The 27,142-nt window shown below is 39.8% G+C and overlaps 1 protein-coding gene and 1 long non-coding RNA gene across 3 annotated transcripts in view; one reads left to right on the top strand and one right to left on the bottom strand.

The window, feature by feature from the left end:
• The window catches only part of MCM6 (minichromosome maintenance complex component 6), a 49,608-nt gene extending 28,499 nt beyond the window's left edge, over nt 1-21,109 (bottom strand). Inside the window, exons 1-8 of the mRNA XM_027078372.1 lie at nt 20,942-21,109; nt 11,077-11,223; nt 9,645-9,755; nt 8,502-8,751; nt 6,770-6,935; nt 6,338-6,483; nt 5,423-5,573; nt 789-930 (exon numbers count right to left, since the gene is read on the bottom strand). Of these exons, the coding sequence (XP_026934173.1) occupies nt 789-930; nt 5,423-5,573; nt 6,338-6,483; nt 6,770-6,935; nt 8,502-8,751; nt 9,645-9,755; nt 11,077-11,223; nt 20,942-21,048 (1,220 nt within the window). The 5' untranslated portion in view covers nt 21,049-21,109. The remainder of the gene's footprint in view (nt 1-788; nt 931-5,422; nt 5,574-6,337; nt 6,484-6,769; nt 6,936-8,501; nt 8,752-9,644; nt 9,756-11,076; nt 11,224-20,941) is intronic.
• A 428-nt stretch (nt 21,110-21,537) lies between these two features.
• Nucleotides 21,538-26,558, top strand: LOC113633706 (uncharacterized). 2 transcript variants are annotated; one of them, XR_003438304.1, is made up of 3 exons: nt 21,538-23,276; nt 23,657-23,766; nt 25,009-26,558. It is a non-coding gene; the product is annotated as an uncharacterized LOC113633706 (long non-coding RNA). The 2 variants fall into 2 exon arrangements; XR_003438303.1 differs by having other exon boundaries at nt 25,004-26,558.
• Nucleotides 26,559-27,142: the final 584 nt, after the last annotated feature.

Genomic DNA, 27,142 nt, shown 5'->3' with positions numbered 1-27,142 from the left:
ACACACACACACACACACACACACACACACACACACACACACACACAGCAAGTGCTCAAAAACTGGTTGCTCTTATCTTGACCTCTAAGTTTCTTAAAAGTTTGAAAGTAAGCAAGTGTTTTATTATAGCTTTTAAAAATAAGCAAAAATTGCTAAAGTAGTACTCATACTGATAGGTTTAGCATAAAATGTCTCATCTTTATCACACTGTTTTTGGAAAGAGTGTCCTCTTTAAGAACCTTAAGGATGTTTGTATTCTTAATCTCAGCAATCCTATGCCTAGGAATTTACCCAAAGGAAAATAATAAAATAAAAACTTATACACATTATGATGTTCACTGTATTTGACTATTAAAATAAATTACTGTTAAATTGTCTAATATCAGGCTAGGGGAATGATTTTGTAAGTTATACCAACAAAAAACAACAATCATGAAAATAAAGAAACATGGAAAAATATTTAGGGTAAATTAAAATTATGCATGCTGTGACTTACAACCATGAGAATATATATTCATATATTCAAAGACTTTTACACAAAGATTAAAAAAATTCTATGTGGGACTGGAATTACAGACAATTTTTCCCTATTCCCCAAAATTGTAAAATGTTCTTACATTCTACTTAACAAATTAAGGTGTACTTAACCTAAGAGAGTTATATATTCAACAGTCATAATTTATACTCCTGCTCCGGTAAGGGCACACTGACTGCATTCTTGGTAGCACAGAAAGCCTGGAACTACGCATATTGTTTTCTCTGCTGTACTATCTCAGGCAAACACTTACTTGAGAAACTGGCTCTTAGCTGTACTTGGGTCACCAACAATGCAAACATTTATGTCCCCTCGAAGAGAGGTTCCTTCCCCTGTTGTCTTTGGAACACCACCAAAGAGCATCAGCAAGATACCCCGTTTTACTTCGTCATTGCCTGAAATGAAAATCCAAGGTATTTTTCAACATGAGGTTAAACAATTTCACAGGAAACTACAAAGGCATATTTACCAACCAAAAGAGCAGAGACCACTGAAGAAAAGCTAAGACTAGAGTAAAAATATATGGTTCTTGTCCTGTGAATGTAAAGTCACCCAGTCACTGTCCTAATGTCTTCACCTAATCATAGATGGCAATGCTCACCATTCTAAGAGCCTCTCCTTGTCCGTAAGTCCTACTTCCTAAACAAAGCCTTTCCCCATGTCACAGTCCTCAAATATCTCTCCCCATAAATAAACTATGTCCACTACAGCCTACCACATTTGCTAGTTCTTTCTACAGGCAAGTCTTACAGCTCTACCAAGAGTTTGAGGAAATGGTCCATGACTTACTTCTTTTGTATCAGGTACAGTGACCCATGCTGAATATAAATACAAGCTAATTGAACTGATATGGATTAGATAAGATGCTGAATGTGATTTACAGCTGCTTCTGAGAACTGTTTATAAATGCAATATAAGAAGGAAATGCACAATTAAAAAAAAAAAGACAACACCAGATTTTTAGAAATGTGATACCAGAAGAAACATTTTTCCGTTTTAGTTATTATGACTTTCTGTGAAATCCATCAACAAAGTGCTAGGTACATTTATACAAAACACTCCTTAAAAGCAAAAAATTAAAAATCCAATCCAAAAACAAAATTTCTCTGACTCATAACCTATATGAAACAAATGTGTTGGAGGTGTGGTAGTTTTAAAATGGCCCACAAATTATTTGATAATCCGCTTTTCTAGATGGAGCTTAATTCTCCTCTCCTTAAGTGTGGCTGGGCTTAGCAACTTGCTTCCCACAAATAGCCTGTGGTAGAAGTGAAGGTGTCTTAACTTCTGACACTAGGTCCTGAGAAGCACTTTGCTTCCTCCTTGCTCTGCTCTCTTGGATTGCAGGCTCTGGGGGAAGCCAGCTGCTGTGTTGTGAGGACACTGAACCAGCTCAATGGAAGAGACTCATGTGGCAAGGAACTGAGGCTTCCAGCTGACAACTAGCACTAACTAACTACTAAGCAGTGAGTAAGCTCCCTCGTCAGTGGATTCTCCAGCCCAAGTCAAGCCTTCAGATGACTGCAGCCCCAGATGACGTCTTGGCTACAAACTCATCAAAGACTGAGCCGGAACCACCTAGCTAAGTCTCTCTCAAATTTCTGACCTATAGACTTTATGAGATAATGTTTGTTGTTTCAAGCCATGAAGTTTTGGTATAATTTGTTATGTAGCAACAGTTTAGTTTACAGGGGAATGGAGCAACATAAAATTTGACACCTACTCATTATAAGGGAGGACACTCTAAAATCCACAAAAGATTATTAACATAAAAGAATTTCAGTTCAATTTCATTGACCAAATATTTAAGTAGAAAAAAAGGTTAATTTTCAATGATTAAAAATATATACCTAGGGACTTCCCTGGTGGTCCAATGCTTAAGAATCTGCCATCCAATGCAGGGGACGCGGGTTCAATCCCTGGTCAGGGAACTAAGATCCCACGTGCCACAGTGCAACTAAGCCCGTGCACCACAACTAGAGAGCCTGGATACCACAACTACTGAGCCTGCATGCTCTAGAGCCCGTGTGCCACAACTAGAGAACCCACACACACCACAACTAGAGAGAAGCCCGTGCACTGCAATGAAGAGCCCACACACCACAATGAAAGATCCCGCGTGCCGCAACTAAGACCCAATACAGGCAAATAAATAAACAAATAAATATTTGTAAAAATCCCAATAGCTTAAAAATATATGTATATACCTAAGAGAAATACCCATAATCTTTTTTTTTTTAAAAAGATGTTGGGGGTAGGAGTTTATTAATTAATTTATTTATTTTTGCTGTGTTGCATCTTCGTTTCTGTGCGAGGGCTTTCTCTAGTTGTGGCAAGCAGGGGCCACTCTTCATCGCGGTGCGCGGGCCTCTCACTATGGCGGCCTCTCTTGTTGCAGAGCACAGGCTCCAGACGCGCAGGCTCAGTAGTTGTGGCTCACGGGCCTAATTGCTCCGCGGCATGTGGGATCCTCCCAGACCAGGGCTCGAACCCGTGTCCCCTGCATTAGCAGGCAGATTCTCAACCACTGCGCCACCAGGGAAGCCCCAAGTACCCATAATCTTATGAATTCTTGCCATAACTCCAACTGAATGTGGAAGATAAGGATGGAAAAAACAAGGGTAAAGCATGAGGCCTGAAAATTTAGTCAAATCCTCAACACACAAGGGGATTTAATGAAGTGAGCAGCTAGTAACCAAGAGCTAAGAAAATATGAAAGAAGAAACCACAAGCTATAGGCATAGTAATATAGCCAAAAAACATCAAGAAATCTCTCTCCACCATGAAAACTAAAAAGAAAAATGAGATCAGGATATTAATCTGGCATATTAGAGTATACTTAAGTGCAGTTCTATCCTAAAGCCAGAAAAAAAGACTAAATGACCTTTTTTTTTTAAAAAAAAAAACAACTATGGTAGAGGGCTTCCCTGGTGGCGCAGTGGTTAAGAATCCGCCTGCCAATGCAGGGGACACGGGTTTGAGCCCTGGTCCAGGAAGATCCCACATGCTGTGGAGCAACCAAGACTGTGTGCCACAACTGCTGAGCCTGCACTCTGGAGCCCGCAAGCCACAACTACTGAGCCTGTGTGCCACAACTACTGAAGCGCGTGTGCCTAGAGCCCGTGCTCCGCAACAAGAGAAGCCACCGCAATGAGAAGCCTCCGTGCCACAACTAGAGAAAGCCTGCGCATAGCAATGAAGACCCAATGCAGCGAAAAATAAATAATAAAAATTTAAAAAAACTGGTAGAGTGACGAGGGCTTGGCGATGGCCGCCCTGCAGGCGCACAAACGGCTGTCGGGAGGCTGCTGTGTGGCGGCCGCTGAGACCTTCTCTGTCTGAGCCACAGTTCCTGAGTCCGGGGTCCCGTTTCCCAGAACCTTCAGATTTAAAGTACTACATGAAAATGAAAAGAAAGGTGGTGTATGCTGCCAGCAGGCTGAGATTGGGTGCTAATGAGGAAGCCTTCATTTTAAAGGAAGATTATGAAAGAAGATGAAAACTAAGATTGCTACAGGTTTGAGAACAAGAAAGAGATATTGCTTTACAAATAAGAGAAGATATAAAACAGAGAAGAAATCAGCAACTCACTCGTTTGGCAGAAGAACTAAGGACAGAATGGGAGGAATCACAAACTCAGAAAATAAAGAACTTGGAAAAACTGTATTTGGCAAGTTTAAGAAATATGGGAGAGGGGCATCAACAAGCCAAAGAAAATGTAAGTGAGCACTTATTTGACTACCTGCCTGTGGTAGTGATACTTGTTAAAAGTAGATTACAGTTGTTAGACACTTATAAAAATGTTTTCATGGGCTTCCCTGGTGGCGCAGTGGTTGAGAGTCCGCCTCCCAATGCAGGGGACACAGGTTCATGCCCCGGTCGGGGAAGATCCCACATGCCGCGGAGCGGCTGGGCCTATAAGCCATGGCCGCTGAGCCTGCGCGTCCGGAGCCTGTGCTCCAAAACGGGAGAGGCCACAGCAGTGAGAGGCCCGCGTACCACAAAAAAAAGAAAAAAAAAAAATGTTTTCATGTATAGAATTTGCTGCGGGCAGTCCGAACTTTTTTGTAAATTTAATATAATTTAAGAATTCTGCTAGGTTCATTTCCTAGTAAGAGTCATGTCAAGAATAATCTATTTCCAATGATGTTTAAGTTAACATTATTCTCTAACAAATTTATGGTTACCAAAGGGGGAAGGTGGGGGGGATAAATTAGGAAGTTGGGATTAATATATACACAGTACTATATATAAAATAGATAACCAACAATGACCTAGTGGATAGCACGGGAAACTATACTCAATATTTTGTAATAACCTATAAAGGAAAACAATCTGAACAAGAATATAGATATGTATATAACTGAATCACTGTGCTGTATACCTGAAACTAACACAACATTGTAAATCAACTATACTTCAATTAAAAAAACCAAACATTATTCTCTTCCAGTCCTTAACTATCTGTGTAAATAAAATAGTAACCTTCAGGAAAAAAAAATTGTAGTAAAATATACACAACTTTTAAGTGGTCCAGTGGAATTAAGTACATTCATTATCTTTTATAACCATCACCCCTATCCATTTCTAGAACTTTTCATCATCCCAAACAGAAACTCTATCCATTAAACAACAATTCCCTATTTCCCTCCTCACCAGGTAACCTCTTTCTACTTTCTTTCTCTGTGAATTTACCTGTTTTAAGTACCTCATTTTAAGTGGAATTGTATAATATCTGTCCTTTTATAAATGACTTTTTAAAACCCCTTCTAAACCCACTAAAAAACTTTCATAACCTGACTTTTGTGTTTTAAGAAGTCACATGTTGCTGTTTTATAATCATTATTTTGATTTCAAGTTTATGCCACAAATGGATAGAACTCTTACCATGTATAGTAGGGAACAGGCTTGTACAAAGATTGTGGTATAGATTTTTATCTTGACTCATTTCAAACACTTTCTCCCACTCCTTCACAGTCATTTGGTTCTTAATGCTCTCAGCTGTCTGTTCCTCATCTCGGAGCTCTTTTCCTCCGAACTGAGGGGTGGAGAAGAAAGGAAAAAAATAGTAGTATAGAAACAGTCAAAATAATGTGAAAGAGAAGAAACATCACCACAAACGAAATATAGCCTGGGAGGTCAACTTCAGAATCTGCTGACTGTAAAGGTTTTTAAAAAAAATCTCCTAACCAGTATGGCCTAAGTTAAGATACTGAAGAGCTTGTCATTTGTCCAGTGATTTAAAAAAAACAAAAAAAGCTACCACTATCGTTTTGTATTGCTATCTAAATGAATCTAGATGCTCATGAGATGAGCCATAATAAAATGTTAATCACTGATATGAAGATGAAAATGAAGAAACAGTATATTATGTTCACCACTCATTTTCCAAACTTTTCCTCACTGCTTTCCCCTCCTGGAACAAAATCAAGCTCTGAAGAACTACAATACCTGGGGTCGATCACTCTCAGAAAGAGCAGTATACTGTACTTCCCAGATACTAAATTTTTCTACTTGTACTTTCTCGAGGAACGTGACAGAGGAACTTTAACAATTAAAAACAGAAAAACAAAAACAGAAAAACCACTATGAATAATAATAGTACCAATGCTCTTAAAGCATTGAGCTCTTATGTACAAAAATAAATAAGACTTTTCCTTAAGATCGGGAAGACAGACATGAAAAAATCTGGTTTTAAAACTAAAGAACAAATCTCAACCCAACCCTGTTTTTAACACTGAGTTTGCGGCAGCCTCAGGGGATGCCTTTCTTAAGCTCTGCCATTCTACTAAGAAGACTCACCCTCGGGTTGGTTGGTGCAACACAACAGGCAAGAAAGACCAGCCTGTATGAAAGATCCCTAACACCAAGTGCCCGGAGCCCTCGAATGCCTTCTGTCTCATATCCATCAACACCACTGACACGGTAATTAGTTTCTGCACGTGCTCCTGAAACAATGAATGATAGACTGTTTCACAGCTCAAATACTGAAGGTGCTGAGAATCAAAACTGCTCAGATAAATGAAACCTATAAATGCAAATATTTCATTTAGGCTTTGAAATTTTTCAGAACAGTAGCTTTTATAGCAAACTAATTTGTTTTTACTCTCATCATAGTTCCTTGCTCACCCTCTGATTGGTAGCCAAAAATAAGACAAGGAAGACGCAAGAAGCTAGATACTCTGCAGTTCGGGTAACTGAGAATTTGTTAAATTTGAGCCACAGATTACTGACCTGGTATGCTAAGCTTAGACACGTCAGGCACAACAATCAGCGTCCCTGTAAAGTCACACTTGTCACCAGCTTGAGCTGACTCCACAGCTTCAGCCCTCAAGATCACTTCTAAACTGCGAGGGATACTCCCTCGAGGAAGCTCAGCTTGAGTCTCTTGAATACGAACCTGTAACAAAGACAAATAAATTGCCAAGGATGAGACGAGATCTATTTCAAATGCCATGCAATCTAAATTAAATGCCACAAATATCGACATATCCTAAATTATCTTACTAGTTTGCAGACTTCTGACATGTGCCAACATTCATCTTAAAAATTCTCTACCATAAAACTTACAATTTGGTAAAAGATTACATCTACTTAAAAACTTCAAGTTCACTTTTACTGTCATTAAACAACATGTATTTTTTTCTTTGTTCAAACTGACTTTAAATAATTGTTCTGTGTTCCATCTTCCTCTAAATTGTCAGGGAAATTTTATGAAAAATTTCACATCTTTTATACCCTCCACCTCAACACAACTGTTAACATTACTTAAGACACACATATTTTTACTGTATTATTTGAAAGAAGTTGCAAAAATCAAGATACTTCACCCCTAAATATTTTAGCACTCACCTCTTAAGAATAAAGACAGTCTCCTATGTAACCACAATACCATCAATCACACCAAGAGATTTAAATATTTAATTCCATAATGACTTCTTTATCTAGTCCATCTTCAAATTTCCCCAGTTGTCAAGAATGTCCTTTATTACAGCTGTTTTTTTCCCCCCCAAACCAAGACCCAACCTAAATTCGTATTTTGTATTTGGTTGTTATATCATGTTCTTTATCAAATATAAAGCATCTTTTACCCAAAGTTCTTGGTAAGAACACATGTTTCCTATAAACCAAGTATCAGAATAAAACAAGAAAACTAAGTAAGGACTAAAAACTGAATTTAATATAAATTATTTATTTTAGTCTGGTACTCATTCTCCAGTGCTTGAGCTGCTGCAGCTTTTCTCTTTGCATATATCAGAGTTACTAAGCCCTGAAGAGCTTTAGCCCCTTCATTCTTACTGCTACCATCCAACTCTTGCCCAGTGACTACAACTGCCTATTAGTCTCTTGTTAAATACCACACACAGTTGTCTCATTAATCTTCCTTTAAAATTCACATCATCTGAAAACTTATCCCCTTGCTTATCAAGATAGGTCCAAGCTTCTCAATCTGAGATTTAAGGCTCCAAGTACTTCCATGCTTCATACCAAATCATCTCTCAGATGATCTCCAATTTGGTTCCTCTACTTTAATCATGATAATCCTCATTGCTATTGACAAGCATGTCCATTTTCACCTGTCCTTTTATTTATGCCTTCCTCCCTCCTAACCACCAACTCCAAGTCTTACACCAACAAGTCTCTACTTCTGCAAAAATTTTCCTAACTCTAGCTTGTAATAATAACAGTAATAATAATGATTACTGTTTATTCTTTGACAAATACATTTTATTTGCCTGAAGGAGCTTCCAATCCAAGTTATTAATGGTTAGAACACATTTATATACTGATAATTGAAATTTGCATTACAAATTTTTAGCTTAAATCTGTAGTCACACTTGATGAACCTTGACTTACATAAAAACTGAGTTTAACATTGCCTAAGTAAGCTTATAATAATTACAAGTGCCTAGAAGTGAATTATTAGCATAGGCTGAATCTGATCTAAAAAGAAATTAATAAGCACCTTTTGAAAATCAACAAATCTCGATTTATTTGTATCCAGCAGGAATCTCCTTCTGTTGGCACAAACTGGATTTCGGCAAATGTTTGGCTGTGTGTATCTGAATTGTTGTTCTACATCCTTGATCACTGTCTGACAGTCCAAGCACAGGAAAGTTCCGCTCACAAGCTCTGGATGAACTGGGTGAGTCCGTACCACCTGCCCACTGATGCGAGTGAGCAAACCAATTCTGGATGAGTTGAGTTCTCGAATTCTGTTTAAAGACAGATATTGTATTACTAAATATTCATTTCAAACTAAAAATTTTCACTTTTAATGAGAGGATATTCAATGATAATTTATGCTTAAAATAACAACAACAAAATAAGAGACAAGGTATTCTTTGGACTCTCCTACAAGAATAATTTAGTCAACATGCCCATTCCTGAAGTATAATGTACATGCATCCACAACAAAATACATAAATGAATAAATAAGAAAAACTAAGTAAAGGACATGAAAGAAATGCAATTACAATTATAAAACACAATGATCCCATTTTTGTTTTATATGCAAATACATTTTTTTCTTACCTACATTTCTAAATAAGCATTTTCACAGTAAAGTTATCCTTGGGAAAAATTATCATAGGAAAATTTTTTTTTCTGAACTTGAAGGTTTAGAAAACACTGTATTTCACAAACCCATTTTATATTAAATAACTTGGTAATTTTATAAGTAATTTTAGTAGTTTAAGTTTTCAAAATATCACTTCAATTTCCTCCAACAAATTTATTCTTTAAATAACTGCTAAAGAGGAAAACAGTTTAAAAGCTATGCTATTTAAGCTCTTGACAATTCATTAATTTTTGTGACTGTTCTCAGTTTTCATATTTTCTCACTAATTTTTCACCTCAACATCCCTTAAAAGGTCTCCTAAAATACTATAATCCCCAGAAATTGCTTCACTTAACATGCTTCCCATCCCATTTTCCTGGAAATACATATTTTCCAAAACTAAATCTTCTGGATAACTGGATATAACTCTTTATAGACCTGGATATAACTCTTTATAGACCTAAGACTACAACCTTCTGAGCTTTCTGACAATTAAGTGATGCCTATACTATTTGGGGAATTTTTTTTTTTCAAAGAAGGGTTTCTTACTTGTGTCTGGTAGGAAGATCTTGGAATGCAACATAAAAATCCTTGGCAAGAGGGATCTCTTTACGGTCTTTGACAAAGGTTTTCAAGGCCCGACACAGGTAAGGGTAAACTCTGAAAAACAAACAAAAAGTAAATCAACTGACAACTTCAAGAGGCTTACCAAGGGCTCCTTCCCCTTATGCTTCCCAACAGCTGAAAGTAAGGAATTTCATCTGGTTACAACCAAGCTTTAGAATTTAACTCTGCGGGACACTTCTATCATCTGATCCAGGTTTAGAGCATCTTCAATCCTCTCCTATTCCACCATAAATATATCTAAGACAATAGAAACACCAAAGATAAAATGCTGTTCCTGAAAACCTATTATTTTTAAATAATCATTTAGCATGCACACAGCAGGTCACTCCTCTGTCCAAGATGACTCTACTTGAACCACCTGGGCAGTATACTACCTAGCAAGGCAGCCTCCCACTTGTCAAGGCCTACTATTTTCTTCCAGGTTTTATTCTTGATTGATAGGAAGTGGATAAGGGCAGGGAAGGAATTTGTGTACTGATTTGAGAGCAAGTTGGCAGAAACGTTTCACTTGACTGGTTAGATGGAAGTGTGCATGTTCTCTTAACTTTTAAATAGCTGAGGCAGCTTGGTTTAAGTGGTAGGATCTGGAAGTCCTCTGAAAAATCAGCTACTTTCAGGAGACAGAACTGCGGCACGGTCTGTGCATGAGGTACAGGCACAGGTGTTTCCACCATCAGCCCTGATTTTCTATTTCCCTCTCACTTGTCAGTACAACTTTTCCTGCTACATACTATCACAATAAACTCTGCTGCTTATCCCTCTAACCGTTCTTGATAGCCATATATGACTAGAAACACCGAGACAAATTCTCCATCTCCCAGTACACCAGGTAAAAGAACAGGACTGTGACTCCTTACTCCTGGGTCTTCATTTCTCTTTCATAACAGTCCACAGTGTTTATTTTAACCTGATTTTATTTAAACTAAGTTTTGTGTAGAAAGATATTTCTGGCTTTATATAGCAATTGAAAGCAAAACAAAAGCCTAATGTCTAATTTCTGCCAAAAAAATACCATTCAGCTTTTAAAATGTTTCAAGGGATTTTATATGATATGGGGAGGGAGAGTGGATTAAATGAATGACATAGCAATAGCACTGAAGCCTGAAACAAAGCAATCCTCTTAACACCTGGAAAAACTACATAGAAAACAAAGGTTTTCAACATTCGCATGTGAAAAACAGTCAACTCCACAAAGGCTTAAATTAGTTCAGAGCAGCACTAAAATGACCACTGGCTGTATCGAAGGGCCTCTGTGACAGCTGCCCTTTTGCCTCACAAATGAACACTTTCATTCTAAGAATAGCTGGCTTCCCAGGCTACATGTCTATTTAAAGTGAAGATTAATACACCAAACCTATAGAATTCCTCTTGAATGGTGGTGGAAAGTTGCTGGTTAAATTGCTCCAGGTCCAAAAAACTCACAACCAATGTGTTTCTCTCGGGACGAATTAACTCCTCAGCTAACTGCAAGTACTTAATTTCTCCATCGCTGTTCTGGAACCTGTAGATACATGCAAGTCAGATTAAACCTAAGAATTAGGCAGCAAAAAGAAGAATGTGAATGCCTGATAATTCAGCATATTGGTTAAAGACCATCAGTTTTAGGGTCAGACAGGCCCATTTTAGTAGTTGTATAACTTGGGGCAAGTTACTTACCTATTCTAAACCTGTCCCTCTTCTGTTTGAAAAAAAAATAATAAAAAAGATTAGAACATCATCTTATCTCTTAAGATCACTGTGAAGATTAAATGAGAAAATGCCTTTAAAATGTTTTGTACAAAGCTGGGAACATAGCAAAACTACGTCTTCAGATTTAAATCTGAATTTCTTGATTTAACACTTTCCAATCTTAACTGTACACACCAACAATAAAAGAATAGTTAGTATTTGTTGATTAGAAAATATTAAATCAAGATATCCAGGTTAGGAGATTGGTTCAAGATGGCGGAGTAGAAGGACGTGTGCTCACTCCCTCTTGTGAGAGCACCGGAATCACAACTAGCTGCTGGACAATCATCAACAGGAAGACACTGGAACTCACCAAAAAACATATCCCACATCCAAAGACAAAGGAGAAGCTGCAATGAGGCGGTAGGAGGTGCGCAATCACAATAAAATCAAATCCCATAACCGCTGGGTGGGTGACTCACAAACTGGAGAACAATTTTACCATGGAAATCCACCCACTGGAGTGAAGGTTCTGAGCCCCCCGTCAGTCTTCCCAACCTGGGGGTCCGGCAACGGGAGGAGGAATTCCCAGAGAATCAGACTTTAAAGGCTAGCGGGATTTGACTGCAGGACTTCGACAGGACTGGGGGAAACAGAGACTCCACTCCTGGAGGGCACACACAAAGTAGTGTGCACATCGGGACCCAGGGGAAGGAGCAGCGACCCCATAGGAGACTGAACCAGACCTACCTGCTAGTGTTGGAGGGTCTCTGGCAGAGGCAGGGGGTGGCTATGGTTCACTGCGAGGACAAGGACACTGGCAGCAGAAGTTCTGGGAAGTAGACACCTCCTGGTGTCGCCCACCAAAGAGCCTGTAGGCTCCAGTGCTGGGTCACCTCAGTCCAAACAACCAACAGGGAGGACACTCAGCCTCACCCATCAGCAGACAAGTGGATTAAAGTGTTACTAAGCTCTGCCCACCAGAGCAACAGCCAGCTCTACCCACCCCATCAGGAAGCTTGCACAAGCCTCTTAGATAGCCTCAACCACCAGAGGGCAGACAGCAGAAGCAAGAAGAGCTACAATCCTGCAGCCTATGGAACGAAAACCACATTCACAGAGAGACAGACAAAATAAAAAGGCAGAGGACTATACCAGGTGAAGGAACAAGGTAAGACCGCAGAAAAACAATTAAATGAAGGGGAGATAGGTAACCTTCCAGAAAAAGAATTCAGAATAATGATAGTGAAGACGATCCAGGACCTCGGAAAAAGAATGGAGGCAAAGATTGAGAAAATGCAAGAAATGTTTAACAAAGACCTAGAAGAAGTAAAAAACAAACAGAGATGAATAATACAATAACTGAAATGAAAAATACACTAGAAGCAATCAGTAGAATAACTGAGACAGAAGAATGGATAAGTGACCTGGAAGACAGAATGGTGGAATTCACTGCTGAGGAACAGAATAAAGAAAAAAGAATGAAAAGAAATGAAGACAGCCTAAGAGACCTCTGGGACAACATTAAATGCACCAACATTTGCATTATAGGGGTCCCAGAAGGAGAAGAGAGAGAGAATCGACCTGAGAAAATATCTGAAGAGATTATAGTTGAAAACTTCCCTAACATGGGAAAGGAAATAGTCACCCAAGTCCAGGAAGCACAGAGAGTCCCAGGCAGGATAAACCCAAAGAGAAACACGCCAAGACACACAGTAATCAAACTGACAAAAATTAAAGACAAAGAAAAATTATTAAAGGCAACAAGGGAAAAACGACAAATAACATACAAGGGAACTCCCATAAGGTTAACAACTGATTTCTCAGCAGAAACTCCACAAGCCAGAAGGGAGTGGCACGATATATTTAAAGTGATGAAAGGGAAGAACCTACAACCAAGATTACTCTACCCGGCAAGGATCTCATTCAGATTCGATGGAGAAATCAAAAGCTTTATAGACACACAAAAGCTAAGAGAATTCCACACCACCAAACTAGCTCTACAGCAAATGCTAAAGGAACTTCTCTAAGTGGGAAACCCAAAAGAAAAGAACCTACAAAAACAAACGTAAAACAATTAAGAAAATGGTAATAGGAAAATACATATCGATAATTACCTTGAATGTGATTGAATTAAATGCTCCAACCAAAAGACACAGGCTTGCTGAATGGATACAAAAACAAGACCCGTATATATGCTGTCTATAAGAGATACATACAGACTGAAAGTGAGGGGATGGAAAAAGTTATTCCATGCAAATGGACATCAAAAGAAAGCTGGAGTAGCAATACTTATATCAGGTAAAATAGACTTTAAAATAAAGAATAGGGCTTCCCTGGTGGCGCAGTGGTACAGAGTCCGCCTGCCGATGCAGGGGACACGGGTTCGTGCCCCGATCCGGGAAGATCCCACATGCCGCGGAGCAGCTAGGCCCGTGAGCCATGGCCGCTGAGCCTGCGCATCCGGAGCCTGTGCTCCGCAATGGAAGAGGCCACAACAGTGAGAGGCCCGTGTACCGCAAAACAAACAAACAAACAAAATAAAGAATATTACAAGAGACAAGGACACTACATAATGATCAAGGGATCAATCCAAGAAGAAGATAAAACAATTATAAACTTATAGGCACCCAAAATAGGAACACCTCAATACACAAGGCAAATGCTAACAGCTATTAAAGAGGATATCAATAGTAACACAATAATAGTGGGGGACTTTATAACGCCTCACCTACACCAATAGACAAATTATCCAGACAGAAAATTAATAAGGAAACACAAGCTTTAAATGACACAATAGACCAGATAGATTTAATTGATATTTATAGGACATTCCATCCGAAAACAGCAGATTACACTTTCTTCTCAAGTGCACACAGAACATTCTCCAGGATAGATCACATCTTGGGTCACAAATCAAACCTTGGTAAATTTAAGAAAACTGAAATCATATCAAGCATCTTTTCCAACCACAACGCTATGAGATTAGAAATCAATTACAGGGAAAAAAAAAACGTAAAAAACACAAACACATGGAGGCTAAACAATACGTTACTAAATAACTAAGAGATCACTGAAGAAATCAAAGAGGACATCAGAAAATACATAGAGACAAATAACAATGAAAACATGACAATCCAAAACCTATGGGATGCAGCAAAAGCAGTTCTAAGAGGGAAGTTTATAACAATACAATCCTACCTCAAGAAACAAGAAAAATCTCAAATAAACAATCTAACCTCACACCTAAAGGAACTAGAGAAACAACAAACAAAACCCAAAGTTAGTACAAGGATAGAAATCATACAGCTGAGAGCAAAAATAAATGAAATAGAAACAAAGAAAACAACAGCAAAGATCAACTCTATGCCAATAAAATGGACAACTTGGAAGAAATGGACAAATTCTTAGAAAGGTATAACCTTCCAAGACTGAACTGGGAAGAGGCAGAAAATATGAACAGACCAATCACAAGTAATGAAATTGAAACTGTGATTAAAAATCTTCCAACAAACAAAAGTCCAGGACCAGACAGCTTCACAGGTGAATTCTACCAAAGGTTTAGAGAAGGCTAACACTCTTCCAAAAAATTACAGACAAAGGAACACTCCCAAACTCATTTTATGAGGACATCACCCTGATATCAAAACCAGACAAAGATACTACAAAAAAAAAAATTACAGACCAATATCACTGATGAATATAGATGCAAAAATCGTCAACAAAATACTAGCAAACAGAATCCAACAACACATTAAAAGGATCATATACCATGATGAAGTGGGATTTATCCCAGGGATGCAAGGATTCAACATATGCAAATCAACCAATGTGATACACCATATTAACAAACTGAAGGATAAAAACCATATGATAATCTCAAAAGATGCATAAAAAGCTTCTGACAATATTCAACTCTCAAAAGATGCATAAAAAGCTTTTGACAAATTTCAACACCCATTTATGATAAAAACTCTCCAGAAAGTGGGCATAGAGGGATCCTACCTCAACATAATAAAGGCCATATATGACAAACCCACAGCAAACATCATTCTCAATGGTGAAAAACTGAAACCATTCCCTGTAAGATCAGGAACAAGACAAGGATGTCCACTTTCGCCACTCTTATTCAACAGTTTTGCAAGTCCTAGCCATGGCAATTACAGAAGAAAAATAAAAGGAATCCGAATTGGAAAAGAAGAAGTAAAACTGTCACCATCTGCAGATGATACTGTACATAGATAATCCTAAAGATGCCAGCAGAAAACTACTAGAGCTAATCAATGAATTTGGTAAACTTGCAGAATACAAAATTAATGCATAGAAATCTCTTGCATTCCTATACACTAACAATGAAGGATCAGAAAGAGAAATTAAGGACACAGTCCCATTCACCACTGCAACAAAAAGAATACCTAGGAATAAACCTAAGGAGACAGAAAACCTGTACTCAGAAAACCATAAGACACTGATGAAAGAAATCAAAGATGACACAAGCAGATAGAGATATATCATGTTCTTGTATTGGAAGAATCAATATTGTGAAAATGACTATACCACCCAAAGCAATCTATAGATTCAATGCAATCCCTATCAAATGACCAATGGCATTTTTTCCAGAACTAGAACAAAAAATCTTAAAATTTGTATAGAGACACAAAAGACCCCGAATAGCCAAAGCAATCTTGAGGGGAAAAAACGAATAGCCAAAGCAATCTTGAGGGGAAAAAACGGAGCTGGAGGAACCACAGCTGGAAGTCCCTGACTTCAGACTATACTACAAAGCTACAGTAACGAAGGCAACATGGTACTGGCATAAAAACAGAAATATAGATCAATGGAACAGGATAGAAAGCCCAGAGATAAACCCACGCACCTATGGTCAACTAATCTATGACAAAGGAAGCAAGGATATACAATGGAGAAAAGACAATCTCTTCAATAAATGGTGCTGGGAAAACTGGACAGCTACATGTAAAAGAATGAAATTAGCACATTCCCTAACACCATACACAAAAATAAACTCAAAATGGATTAAATACTTAAATGTAAGGCCAGACACTATAAAACTCTTAGAGGAAAACATAGTCAGAACACTCTATGACATACATCACAGCAAGATCCTTTTTGACCCACCTCCTGAAGTAATGAAAATAAAAACAAAAATAAACAAGTGGGACCTAATGAAACTTAAAAACTTCTGCACAGCAAAGGAAAGTATAAACAAGATGAAAAGACAACCCTCAGAATGGGAGAAAATATTTGCAAATGAATCAACGGACAAAGGATTACTCTCCAAAATATATAAACAGCTCATGCAGCTCAATATTAAAAAAACAAACAAGCCAATCAAAAAATGGGCAGAAGACCTAAATAGACATTTCTCCAAAGAAGACATACAGATGGCCAAGACGCACATGAAAAGATGCTCAACATCACTAATTATTAGAGAAATACAAATCAAAACTATAATGAGGTTTCACACACTGGTCAGAATGGGCATCATCAGAAAATCTACAAATAACAAATACTGGAGAGGGTGTGGAGATAAGGGAACCCTCTTGCACTGTTGGTGGGAATGTAAACTGATACAGCCACTATGGAGGTTCCTTAAAAAACTAAAAATAGAATTACCATAGGACCCAACAATCCCACCACTGGGCATATACCCAGAGAAAACCATAATTCAAAAAGACACATGCGTCGCAATGTTCACTGCAGCACTATTTGCAACAGCCAGGTCATGGAAGCAACCTAAATGCCCATTGACAGACAAATGGATAAAGAAGATGTGGTACATATATACAATGGACTATTACTCAGCCATAAAAAGGAATGAAACTGGGTCATTTGTAGAGACGTGGATGGACCTAGAGACTGCCATACAGAGTGAAGTTAAGTTGGAAAGAGAAAAACAAATATCGTATATTAACATATATATGTGGAATCTAGAAAAATGGTACAGATGAACCATTTGCAAGGCAGAAATAGAGACACAGATGTAGAGAACAAATGTATGGACACCAAGGGGGGAAAGCGGGGGGCTGTTGTTGTTGTTGGTGATGGTGAGATGAATTGGGAGATTAGGACTGACATATATACACTAATATGTATAAAATAGATAACTAATAAGAATGTGCCATATATTAAAAAAAGTGATAAGTAATAAAAAAACTCAAAAAAACCTAACTCTATTAATGATATAAAAAAAAAAGAAAGAAATACAGGTTAAAATCCAAAGATTTAATTTCTAAAGAGAAAACTGACAGATTAGCTGTTGATTTATGAACCAGAATACAAATAAATACACAGAAATGAGGTGCTTCAGCGCCTAAGACCTTCAGGAAAAAGGAAACATACACACACACAAAGTAAAGCTGGTGTGTTTTTTCCAAAAGCGTATCATACGAACATATTTGATTTTTGTTCTTCTAACATAACCATGCAGATTAGTTTTGAGAAAAAATCAATTCCTCCTTCAAATACAGCATGTTCTAACTGTTAAATACCTAAATATCTATCTGCAAAGCACTATGCCAGAGGTACCACAGGCTGGAAATGACAGTATCGTCCCTCTGCTGGGGTTGACACTCTCATAGGAGACATTTCTACTAAAAAGAGGGACAAGACATCTAAATGTTCATGACAAATGAACGAACAAAATGTAGTATACACATACAACAGAATGTTATTCAACCTTAAAACAGGATATTCTGCAATGTCTCAATATGGATGAATCTTGAGGACATGGTGCTAAGTGAAATAAGCCAATTACAGAAAGACAAATATTGCATGATTCTACTAATATGAGGTATCTAAAAGTCAAATTCAGGAATTCCCTGGTGATGCAGTGGTTAGGACTCCACGCTTTCACTGCCGTGGGCCCGGGGTTCGATCCCTGGCCAGGGAACTAAGATCTCACAAGCCATTGGGAGAGGCCAAAAAAACCCCCCAAAAGTCAAATTCATAGAATCAAAGAGTGGTATGGTGGTAGGAGGAAGAGGAGAATGTGGAGGTACTACAGGCATAAAGTTTCAGTCAAGCAAGATGAATAAGCTCTAACAGATCTACTGTACAACAATAACACAGTAGTTAAAATTTTGTTAAGAAGGTAGATTTCATGTTAAGTGTTCTTTCCACAATAAAATAAAAAGGAAAAAGAAAAAGGAGGAGGTAAAAGAATGTAACAGGGGAATATAAACTAATTTTGCCTAACAGGAACATCTACAAAGGCTTCATGCATATAAAAGGTAACACTGGAATTCGGCGTTGAAAGACTTTCAAAATTTGAAAGAAAAAAAAAATGAGTGGTGGATAGATTGGCTACAGATGTTTGCAAGTATGTAGCAAAGTCAGGAAGGGTATGGGAGGAATGTGGATAATGACAGAATGGCTGTGGAAGATCAAACTGGAAAAGGCAGCTGTGAAGAATTTGGATCTTATTCCATAAGCAATGGCAATCAAAGTTGGTATTTTGAGAGGGCGTTAACATTTTTTCCCCAACAAATACAGGGATTATTTGTCTTGTTCATCATTGTGCCCAGGAGTCAGCTGCATGGCAAACTTCAAGGAAGCAAAGGTAATTACATTATTTGTTAAAATCAAACATAACTGAGGACCTGTGTAATGTGGTGTGGTGGCTAGGGGGGATTAAGGATGGGATTTACATTCAGATGAAACGGCTGACAGGTAAATATATTACCAGAGATGACAGAAAATGGCAGCTTGGGAACATAAGGGAAGAAAGGATTGGTGCTGCCTGAAAGGTTTCTAGGGTTTAACAAATGAGGTATGATTCTTTAGCTAGGCTTTGAAGGATGAAGAGCTGTCAGGCAGAGAGTAACATTGCCAAAAGTAGGGTAATATAAGTTAAACTATGGTTTTAACTCTATCAGAATTTCACAAGACAGCAGAATTATTCACAGTGGTAAAAGTGTGGAAACAACCTACACATCCACGGATGGATGAAGAGACAAACGAAATGTGGTATAGACATACAATGATATACTATTCACCCTTCAAAAGGAAATTCTGGTGCATGCTACAGCATGGAAAACCTCAAAGACACACTATGCTAAGTGAAGTAAGCTGGTCACAAAAGGACAAATATTGTATGACTCCAAGTCTGAGGTACCTAGAGTAGTCAAGTTCATAGACAGAAAATAGAATGGTGGTTGTCAGGGGCAGGAGGGTCGGGGGGGAATGGTGAATCATTGTTTAGTGGGTGCAGAGTTTCAGTTTGGGAAGAAGAAAAGTGGTCTGGAGATGGATGTTGGTGATGGCTGTATAACAAGGTAAATGTACTTAACGCCAGTGAACTCTGTGTTTAAAAAAGGTTAAAATGGGGACTTCCCTGGTGGTCCCGTGGTTGAGACTCTCTTCCCAAAACAGGGGGCATGGGTTCGATCCCTGGTTGGGGAACTAAGATCCCATGTACCACAGGGCACGGCCAAGAAAAAAAAAAAAGGTTAAAATGGTAAAGGTTTTACCACAATAAAAAAAAAAGAATTTCCTGCCATGTTATGAGCCTTAAAGACGTGGAAGTCATTAAGGCCCTTGAGAATAGCTAAAAGAAATTTTAAGGATGGGAAGCATTTTCGTAAGACATGTGCTAATTTTTAAAAGCTTCACTATAACTAGCGCTAACAACTTAGTGGAGTTTCTAAATATTAGTAAAACCGCATATGACTTTTTTTTTTTTAGGACTATGGCAAAGAGTCTCAGGCCAAGATGTCATCGAGGAGAACTTCAAATGCAAGAAATGATCAAATTAAAAAACTGAGCTCTTAAAAAAAAAAAAGAGAGAATTTCCTAAGACATTCCGCAGTGCTTCCACTTCTTCCTGGAGGCGGTAGAGTCCCACTCAGGGAAAGCAGAGCTATATCTGCACAATCTAAGAAAAGTAACTGGTGGCAGTGGCTGAAAGCCAGGGAGAGGGGGTTTGAGATCCCTGGAGCCTAAAAAAAGGCAACAGAAAAAAAAGAAAAGTGGGGTTTGGAGGGTTGGAAGGAAAGGAAGAGACGGAGGAAGTGCGTTCAGCGCCATAAGCAGGTCGGGCCCTCGCCCGAGCATCTGTCAACCACGGGGTTCACTCCGGCCCTTTCAACTCCACGGGCTCCAGGGCTGCCAGGCCCTCGGTGGACCCCAGTCAGGCCCCCGCCAGGATTCATACGCCAGTTCGGCCTCCCCCGCGACCCTGAGGACGCGCGGCCTAACTGGACGAGTTACTCATCCCCACCCAGCCTCAGGGTCCGAACAAGGAACCGGGGGCTACGCGACCACCGGCCTTACAGGCTGTGAGGACTGAACGACGGGCCTAAAGCGCTCGGCCCAGGGCACTGCGCACGGCAGGAGTTTGCGGAAGAGCTCCAGATGGATTTCACCCCCGGAAACCAGCCCAGCCGGCCCAGCCTCCTCTCCGCGGCCCGCTCTCCGAGGCGCGCGACCCCTCAGTTCCCGAACACGCGCGGGGCCCACGGCGCCCCCGGGCTCCGGAAGCCGCGAGGGGCGGGAGGGGAAGTTCCGCGGGTAAGGGGCGCCCTCCGACTTACTCCTCCAAGAAGTCCACGAATAGTTTCTGGCACTTCTCGGCCACCTCGTCGCGGACTTCCAGGTGCTGGCTGCCGGCGCCAGGCTCCGCTGCCGCCGCGAGGTCCATCGCTGCTTAATGCTGAGGGGCCGCCGGCGCCTCACTGGACCGCAGAGAGTTGCTTCTCCCCGGACGCTGCCGCTCGGCGCGCACCTCCTCTGCCCCGCCCCTTCGCCGGAAGGCCGGAGCCAATCGTGGCGCAGGAGCTCGGGGATTTCGCGCCAAACCTGTCCAATGAGCGCGGCGTCTCTCTCAGCCCCTCCCACGAAACGGAGATTTCGCGCCAAATGCAAAGACCAGAGAAAGCCGGGTGATCGGCCTCTGCGCCTGCGCAGTTGTTCGTGTCCGGGGGAATTTGGCTGCTGGAGCGAGTTAAAACGTAAGATCTTTGCCCGGGGGTGGTTTTTCAAATGTTCTTCAAATAGTTTCACTTATATTAATTGAGCAAGAGGCGTAATGCCTTATGGAAGAAGAAAATGAGTAAGATTCCGACCTCCTGCTTGAGCCATCTAATTGGAGGATATAAACTGTAAACCACCGGCTGAAACCCTGTAAGAGTCAAAAGTGACGTAGTAACAGTACCAGGGGGAGGGGAGAGAGGGGAGTTGGCAGAATTACTCTGGTTGGTGCTGACCGGGAAAAATCAGCGAATATTTGACGCTGTTGAATACTTCCCCTCTCAAACGCACTCTTGGTTTGTGTCCTCTTGACTTCCCCTCTCTTTTGCCATATTTTCCCGACTTCGTTTCACTTGATTTTTCTCTTATCTCTTTGGCCATTCCTGGTTAGCCTCCTTTGTAGGCGCCTCTTTAGGGAGTGCCTTAAATGTTCTCGTCCCAGAGCCCTCTTTTTCCATAAAGGAGCTCTCTTGGGCGATCCCCTTCACTCACTTGTTTTCAATTTACCAAGGCCTTGGTGCTGATGACTTCTGAATCTGTATCACCAACCAGTTCTGTTTCCTGGGGCTCCAAGAAATTACAAGAAGCCTGGATCAATTCCATTTTTTGAGGCTTCCAAGCACATTAAAAAAATATATTTTTTTAAATGCCGAACAGGATGACATGAAGCTACAGTAATTCTTTTAACACACACACATAGAGAAAGACACTATTCACAAGATATTTACAAGGTTTAACCAAAAACTCATTACTTGTGTGCTGTAGTGTATTAGTGTGTATATTGCTTCATTTGAAGGGGATGGGAGCCCTTGCAGGCCTGTACCCTTCAGCCCTTCACCAGCTCCAGATCTGCCTGCCTACAAGACATCACCACTTGTATATACTTTAAGAACCTCAGACTCACCTGTTTCATGATATTCACAGCCTTTCTGCACTGGCACAAGAATGGATCCAGGAGCTATCTAGGAGCAGATTGCTGACCAGATTCTGTCTCATTCTCTCAAAAGTCCTCCTTCTTTTCTTTCCCATTTTTCTTTTTCCCCCTTCTCTTCCTCTTCTGTCCTCAAGGTAGATTTCCCAGAACTAAAGCACCGTGTACAGAAGGAAAAAATCAAAGAACAGGAGTGCAGAGTTCCAGGCTAATTTACAGCTGTGCCCACTGAGAAACTTGGAACTTGCTCTTCTCAACTCTCTACACCTCACAGGCCCTCCCTTTCCCCTTCAGACATGCACCTCTGGACCAGAATAGGAGATGAGGTCTCCTAGTGAGGGTAGTGGAGCTACCTTCCATAGAAGAGGAGGATGTGAGTTATGAAACATATCTGAGCTGTATCCCAGAGAGTAGTATGCCTCTGTGTGTGTGTAAGCCTGAGACTGCTATCCTTAGAAAGGCCTGCTTGCAAGGTTGGCCTTTGGCTGGCACTTGGGAACTTGACTGGTAAACAGTTCCCTACACTGATATTACACTTTCCCTAAATGGTAAGGATGGCTCACTGTGCCTGAAATGCTTTTTACAAACAACGTGGTTGATACTGAATATCTTCTGACAGTTTGGAATCTTGACATGTGCTCGGTAGACGGTGCTTATGTGACCAGCCCCCAGTAACAACACAGGCTTCTCAAATGAGCTTCCCTGGTAGACATGTGTGTGTTATTACAGTTTGATGCTGGGACGGAATTAAGTGCATTCTGTATGACTCCAGAGGGGAAGGACTCTAGGAAGCTTGTGCTTGGTCTCCTCAGGATTTTGCCTCCTGTGCCTTTTCCCTTTGCTGATTTTACTTTCTATCCTTTCACTGTAATAAATCATAGCCATGAGTATGATTATATGCTGAGTCCTGGAGTCCTCCTAGCAAATCATTGAACCTGAGGATGGCTTTGAGGAACCCCCAACGCAATGTATGTATTTTTTAACCTTATAATAGAGAATTTCAAACACACATAAATGTAGACAGAATAGTATAATGAACTTTCATTATGTAACCCCGATAAGCACTAACACGTGGCCAATCCTGTCCCAACCACACACCCCATCTGCTTTTCCCTCTCCATAGTGATTATCTTAAACTTTTTATTTTAGAATCGTCTTTTAAAATAGTCTTGCAAAAGGTAGGATAGAGTTGTCATATACTCTATGCCCATTTTTCCCTATTGTTAACATCTTACATTACCACAGTACATTTGTCACAATTAAAGAAGGAACTTCAGTATTATTAACTAAACTCCATACTTTATTTCGATTTCAGTAGTTTTCCCCTAATGTCCCTTTTCTCTTCCAGGATCCCACCCAGGATACCACATTACACTGAGTTGTCCTATCTCTTTAGTCTCCTCTGGTCTTGCAGTTTCTCAGAATTTTCTTGGTTTTGATGACATTGACAGTTTTCAGGTATACAGCTCGGGTATTTTGCAAAATATTCCTCAGTTGGGATTTGTCTGATATTTTTTCTCATGTTTAGACTGTAGTTAGGGGGTTTGGGAGGAAGACCATAGAGGTAAAGTACAGTTCTCATCACTCCCTTATGATTTTGAAGCACATCCTAGATATCATATCATTTTATCTGTAGATATGTCAGAAGGCATCTCTATAAGATAAGGGCTCTTTTTCCTGAGACATATCTTTGGCCGGGCTGTAGCAGTACAGGTTGATGATGCTGATTCTTTTAAAGCTAATTGTAATATTTTCCTTGATTACCAACACTTCAATATATTTTGAATAAAACCAGCAGATTAAATTTTTACATGGTTTAGGTGGTGTACAATATTCAATAATATATTTATCAAATCATATGAAATATTTTCTTCCAAATAAAGTCAATCCTCATCTTATAAAATATGTAATATATATTACCTCTTATTAACTAAACAAGAGAATTAGATGTTAGCTGCTGATCAATTTGTTTTTAGCAGTACATGATTAAATGCCTTTTTAGTCATTTGCCTTCCACTTTAGTTACATATGAGAAGTTTGGTCATAATGTGTAGCAAAAGTAGTGGTGAGGGCAGTGGTAATGATGGCAGTTTCTACCTGTTTTTATATAATACTTATTTAATTTTTTCCAAAGGTGAGTGCCATAATTACACACACACACAGTTACTGCAAAAATATTTAAAACTTTCATTATATTTCTCAATTTATTATAACATCATTTTGACCATACTTATATTACATTATTATACTTCAAGAAAAGAGGAGCAGCATATAAATTTATTCTTGTTTTTATAGCTATTATGAAAATGGATAATTTAATTATATTGGTATTATTTTAATATCAATTTGACTGCTTTTAATCATTAGTTTTACAAAATGTCTTCCAGATTTTCTCTCCCAGTGTTTTTTAAGACTATTTCTTGAAACAATATTAATATTTTTGTTTGCATTGAAAAACGAAGTTGGATTTTTTCTAACAGAACAGTAAGTGTGATTTAGCCAATTCATTTACAATGAGGACAGGCTTCGCTAAGTGTTATGGGGTGGATATTTCTGGACATTGAATGACCTAAATCTTGAGCTCTGAGGTTCTGGCCAACATTTATCTAAAGAACATTATAAAATGAAAGAAGTTTATTTTCAAAAATTGTATAAGCAAAGGTTTGTTGAAATTAACTTTTTTTTTCTTCTCAAGTTTAGGAAAGATTTGGACAGCAGAAACAGAGTGAGGAATCCTCAGAAGAGATGGTAGGGCAGCCTTAGGAATAGATGTGATCACCCAGAGAGCATTTGAAGAAAGAGAAGAAGGTAGGTCCAAGCATGAGACCCTGGGGAATACCAGCATTTAAAAGGAGGCTGAGGGGCATCCTAGGACTTCCCTGGTGGTCCAGTGGTTAAGACTTCACACTTCCAATGCAGGTGGCCTGGGTTCAATCCGTGGTCAGGGAACTAGGATCCCACATGCTGCAGGGCGTGGCCAAAAAAAAAAAAGGAGGTTGAAGAGGAAAATGCCATGGGAGAGACTGGGAAAGAACAGCCAAAGAAATAGGAGGAGAATCTGAAAAGCCAAAAGAGAAGACTCTGGAACTAGTCATTGTCAGTGGTAAAGGCTGCAGAGTGGTCAAGGAGGACAGAGACTAAACATGGCAGAAGGAGCTTCAGTGATGTGGAGGGGTGGAAGTTAGATTGCAAGGGAGTGAAGAGAGCAGAGGAAGCAGAGTGAGTGGCGACCACTCCTTACTAAGTTGGGCTACAAAGACAGAGTGGATTGTAAGGGACGTGCTCTGCTCTGTCTGGGTTGAGAGGCCCTTGACACAGGCTTTGGTGCTTTTGAAACAGTTGGCTGTTGGAGCACAGGTGCAGGGAGAGAGAGCCAGTCAGCAGTTACTCTCTCCCTCTGGCAACTGAGGAGAAGAGGGGAGACTACATGGCCCCTACCATTTGCGATGGAAGGGGTTATCTCACTCCACAGAGGCCTCCTGTTACACCCTCTTCCACTCGTACAGCCAGGGTTACCACCTATGGTAGCAAGGCTGCTGAAACCCAGTCAAACTCTACCAGCCTAGCCAATCGCCCTGGTAGAGAGCTTTGTTCCAGATTGCACAGAGTTACTAGATGGGCTAGCAGTTTCCCTGCATATAGCCCTTCTCCAAGAAAATTAGCCTTAGCTAATCCTACTTGTCATCCCCAAAAGGCAAATATGGGGAAGTCTTTTACTCTGCAAAAGTATGTACAATAAAGGAGTACTCACTCAGAACCTTGCACCAGAATCCAGTTGTACCTGGAAGGACGTTTTGTATGTGGAGTAATTGGCATAGCTTCAACAGTTAAGCACATGGGCTCTGGATTTGAGTCCTGGCTCCACTACTTAAGTGATCTTGGGTAAGTTACTTAACCTCTCTGTGCAATAGGTTTTCTATCTGTGGGACAATAATAGAAACCATTAACAGCACTATCGTTATAAAGAGTAAATAAGATAATATGTATAATGAGTTTTTATCTGAGGGGTAATAATAGAACCTGCTAATAGGGCTGTCATTGTAAGGATTAAAAGAGATAATATGTATAAAGTGCTTCATAATATGTGCAAATATGCCTGGCACATATTAGATATCATACTCATATTCTATTTAGCCTTCCTCAGTACTGATTCATTATAATGCTATTTATCTCTGAAATATTTCCCATAAAAATATATTTGTAGGGGAATTCCCTGGTGGTCCAGTGGTTAAGATTCCGTGCTTGCACTGCAGGGGGCATGGGTTCGATCCCTAGTTGGGGAACTAAGATCCCGCATGCCACGTGGTGTGGCCAGACCAAAAAAAAAAAACATATATATATATATATATATATATATATATATATATACTTGATGACATAAATACACTACGGTATAGCATGTGTGTGCTGTGTGTGTGTGTGTGTGTGCGCGTGTGTGCGTGTGTGTGGTGTGTGTAACCTTCCTTTGAGTGCTCCTATGAGTGCTCAGCCAAAGAGAACTGTGTACTCTGTGTACTGTGTACTCTGTACCAGTAAAGGTTGGTTAGCCCACCACACCGCAGAACTGCACATCGCCATCTGCCAAAGTGAGTGTGTTCTGCAACTCACCGTATTAGGACTACCAGCTGGAGATGGGTGGAAGATGGATGTTATGAAGGGCTTCATAAACATCACTGCCACTTGGGAGGAAAGACCAAGAATGATATGACATGTGCCTGGGAGAAACTTTGGCCCAAGGCATGTCTTAACTTCAGAGTTATTGAGGAGATCCAAGAGCAAATGCCAGGGTTCCAGGAATGCATTTCCCTAAGGACTGTGCTATGAGGACCCAAGT

The sequence above is a fragment of the Aethalodelphis obliquidens genome, unplaced genomic scaffold (genome assembly GCF_003676395.1).
Source record: "Aethalodelphis obliquidens isolate GAN/ISIS:26980383/991018 unplaced genomic scaffold, ASM367639v1 scaffold2, whole genome shotgun sequence".
NCBI classification, from domain to species: domain Eukaryota; kingdom Metazoa; phylum Chordata; class Mammalia; order Artiodactyla; family Delphinidae; genus Aethalodelphis; species Aethalodelphis obliquidens.
This window is presented reverse-complemented; position numbering and strand designations above follow the sequence as displayed.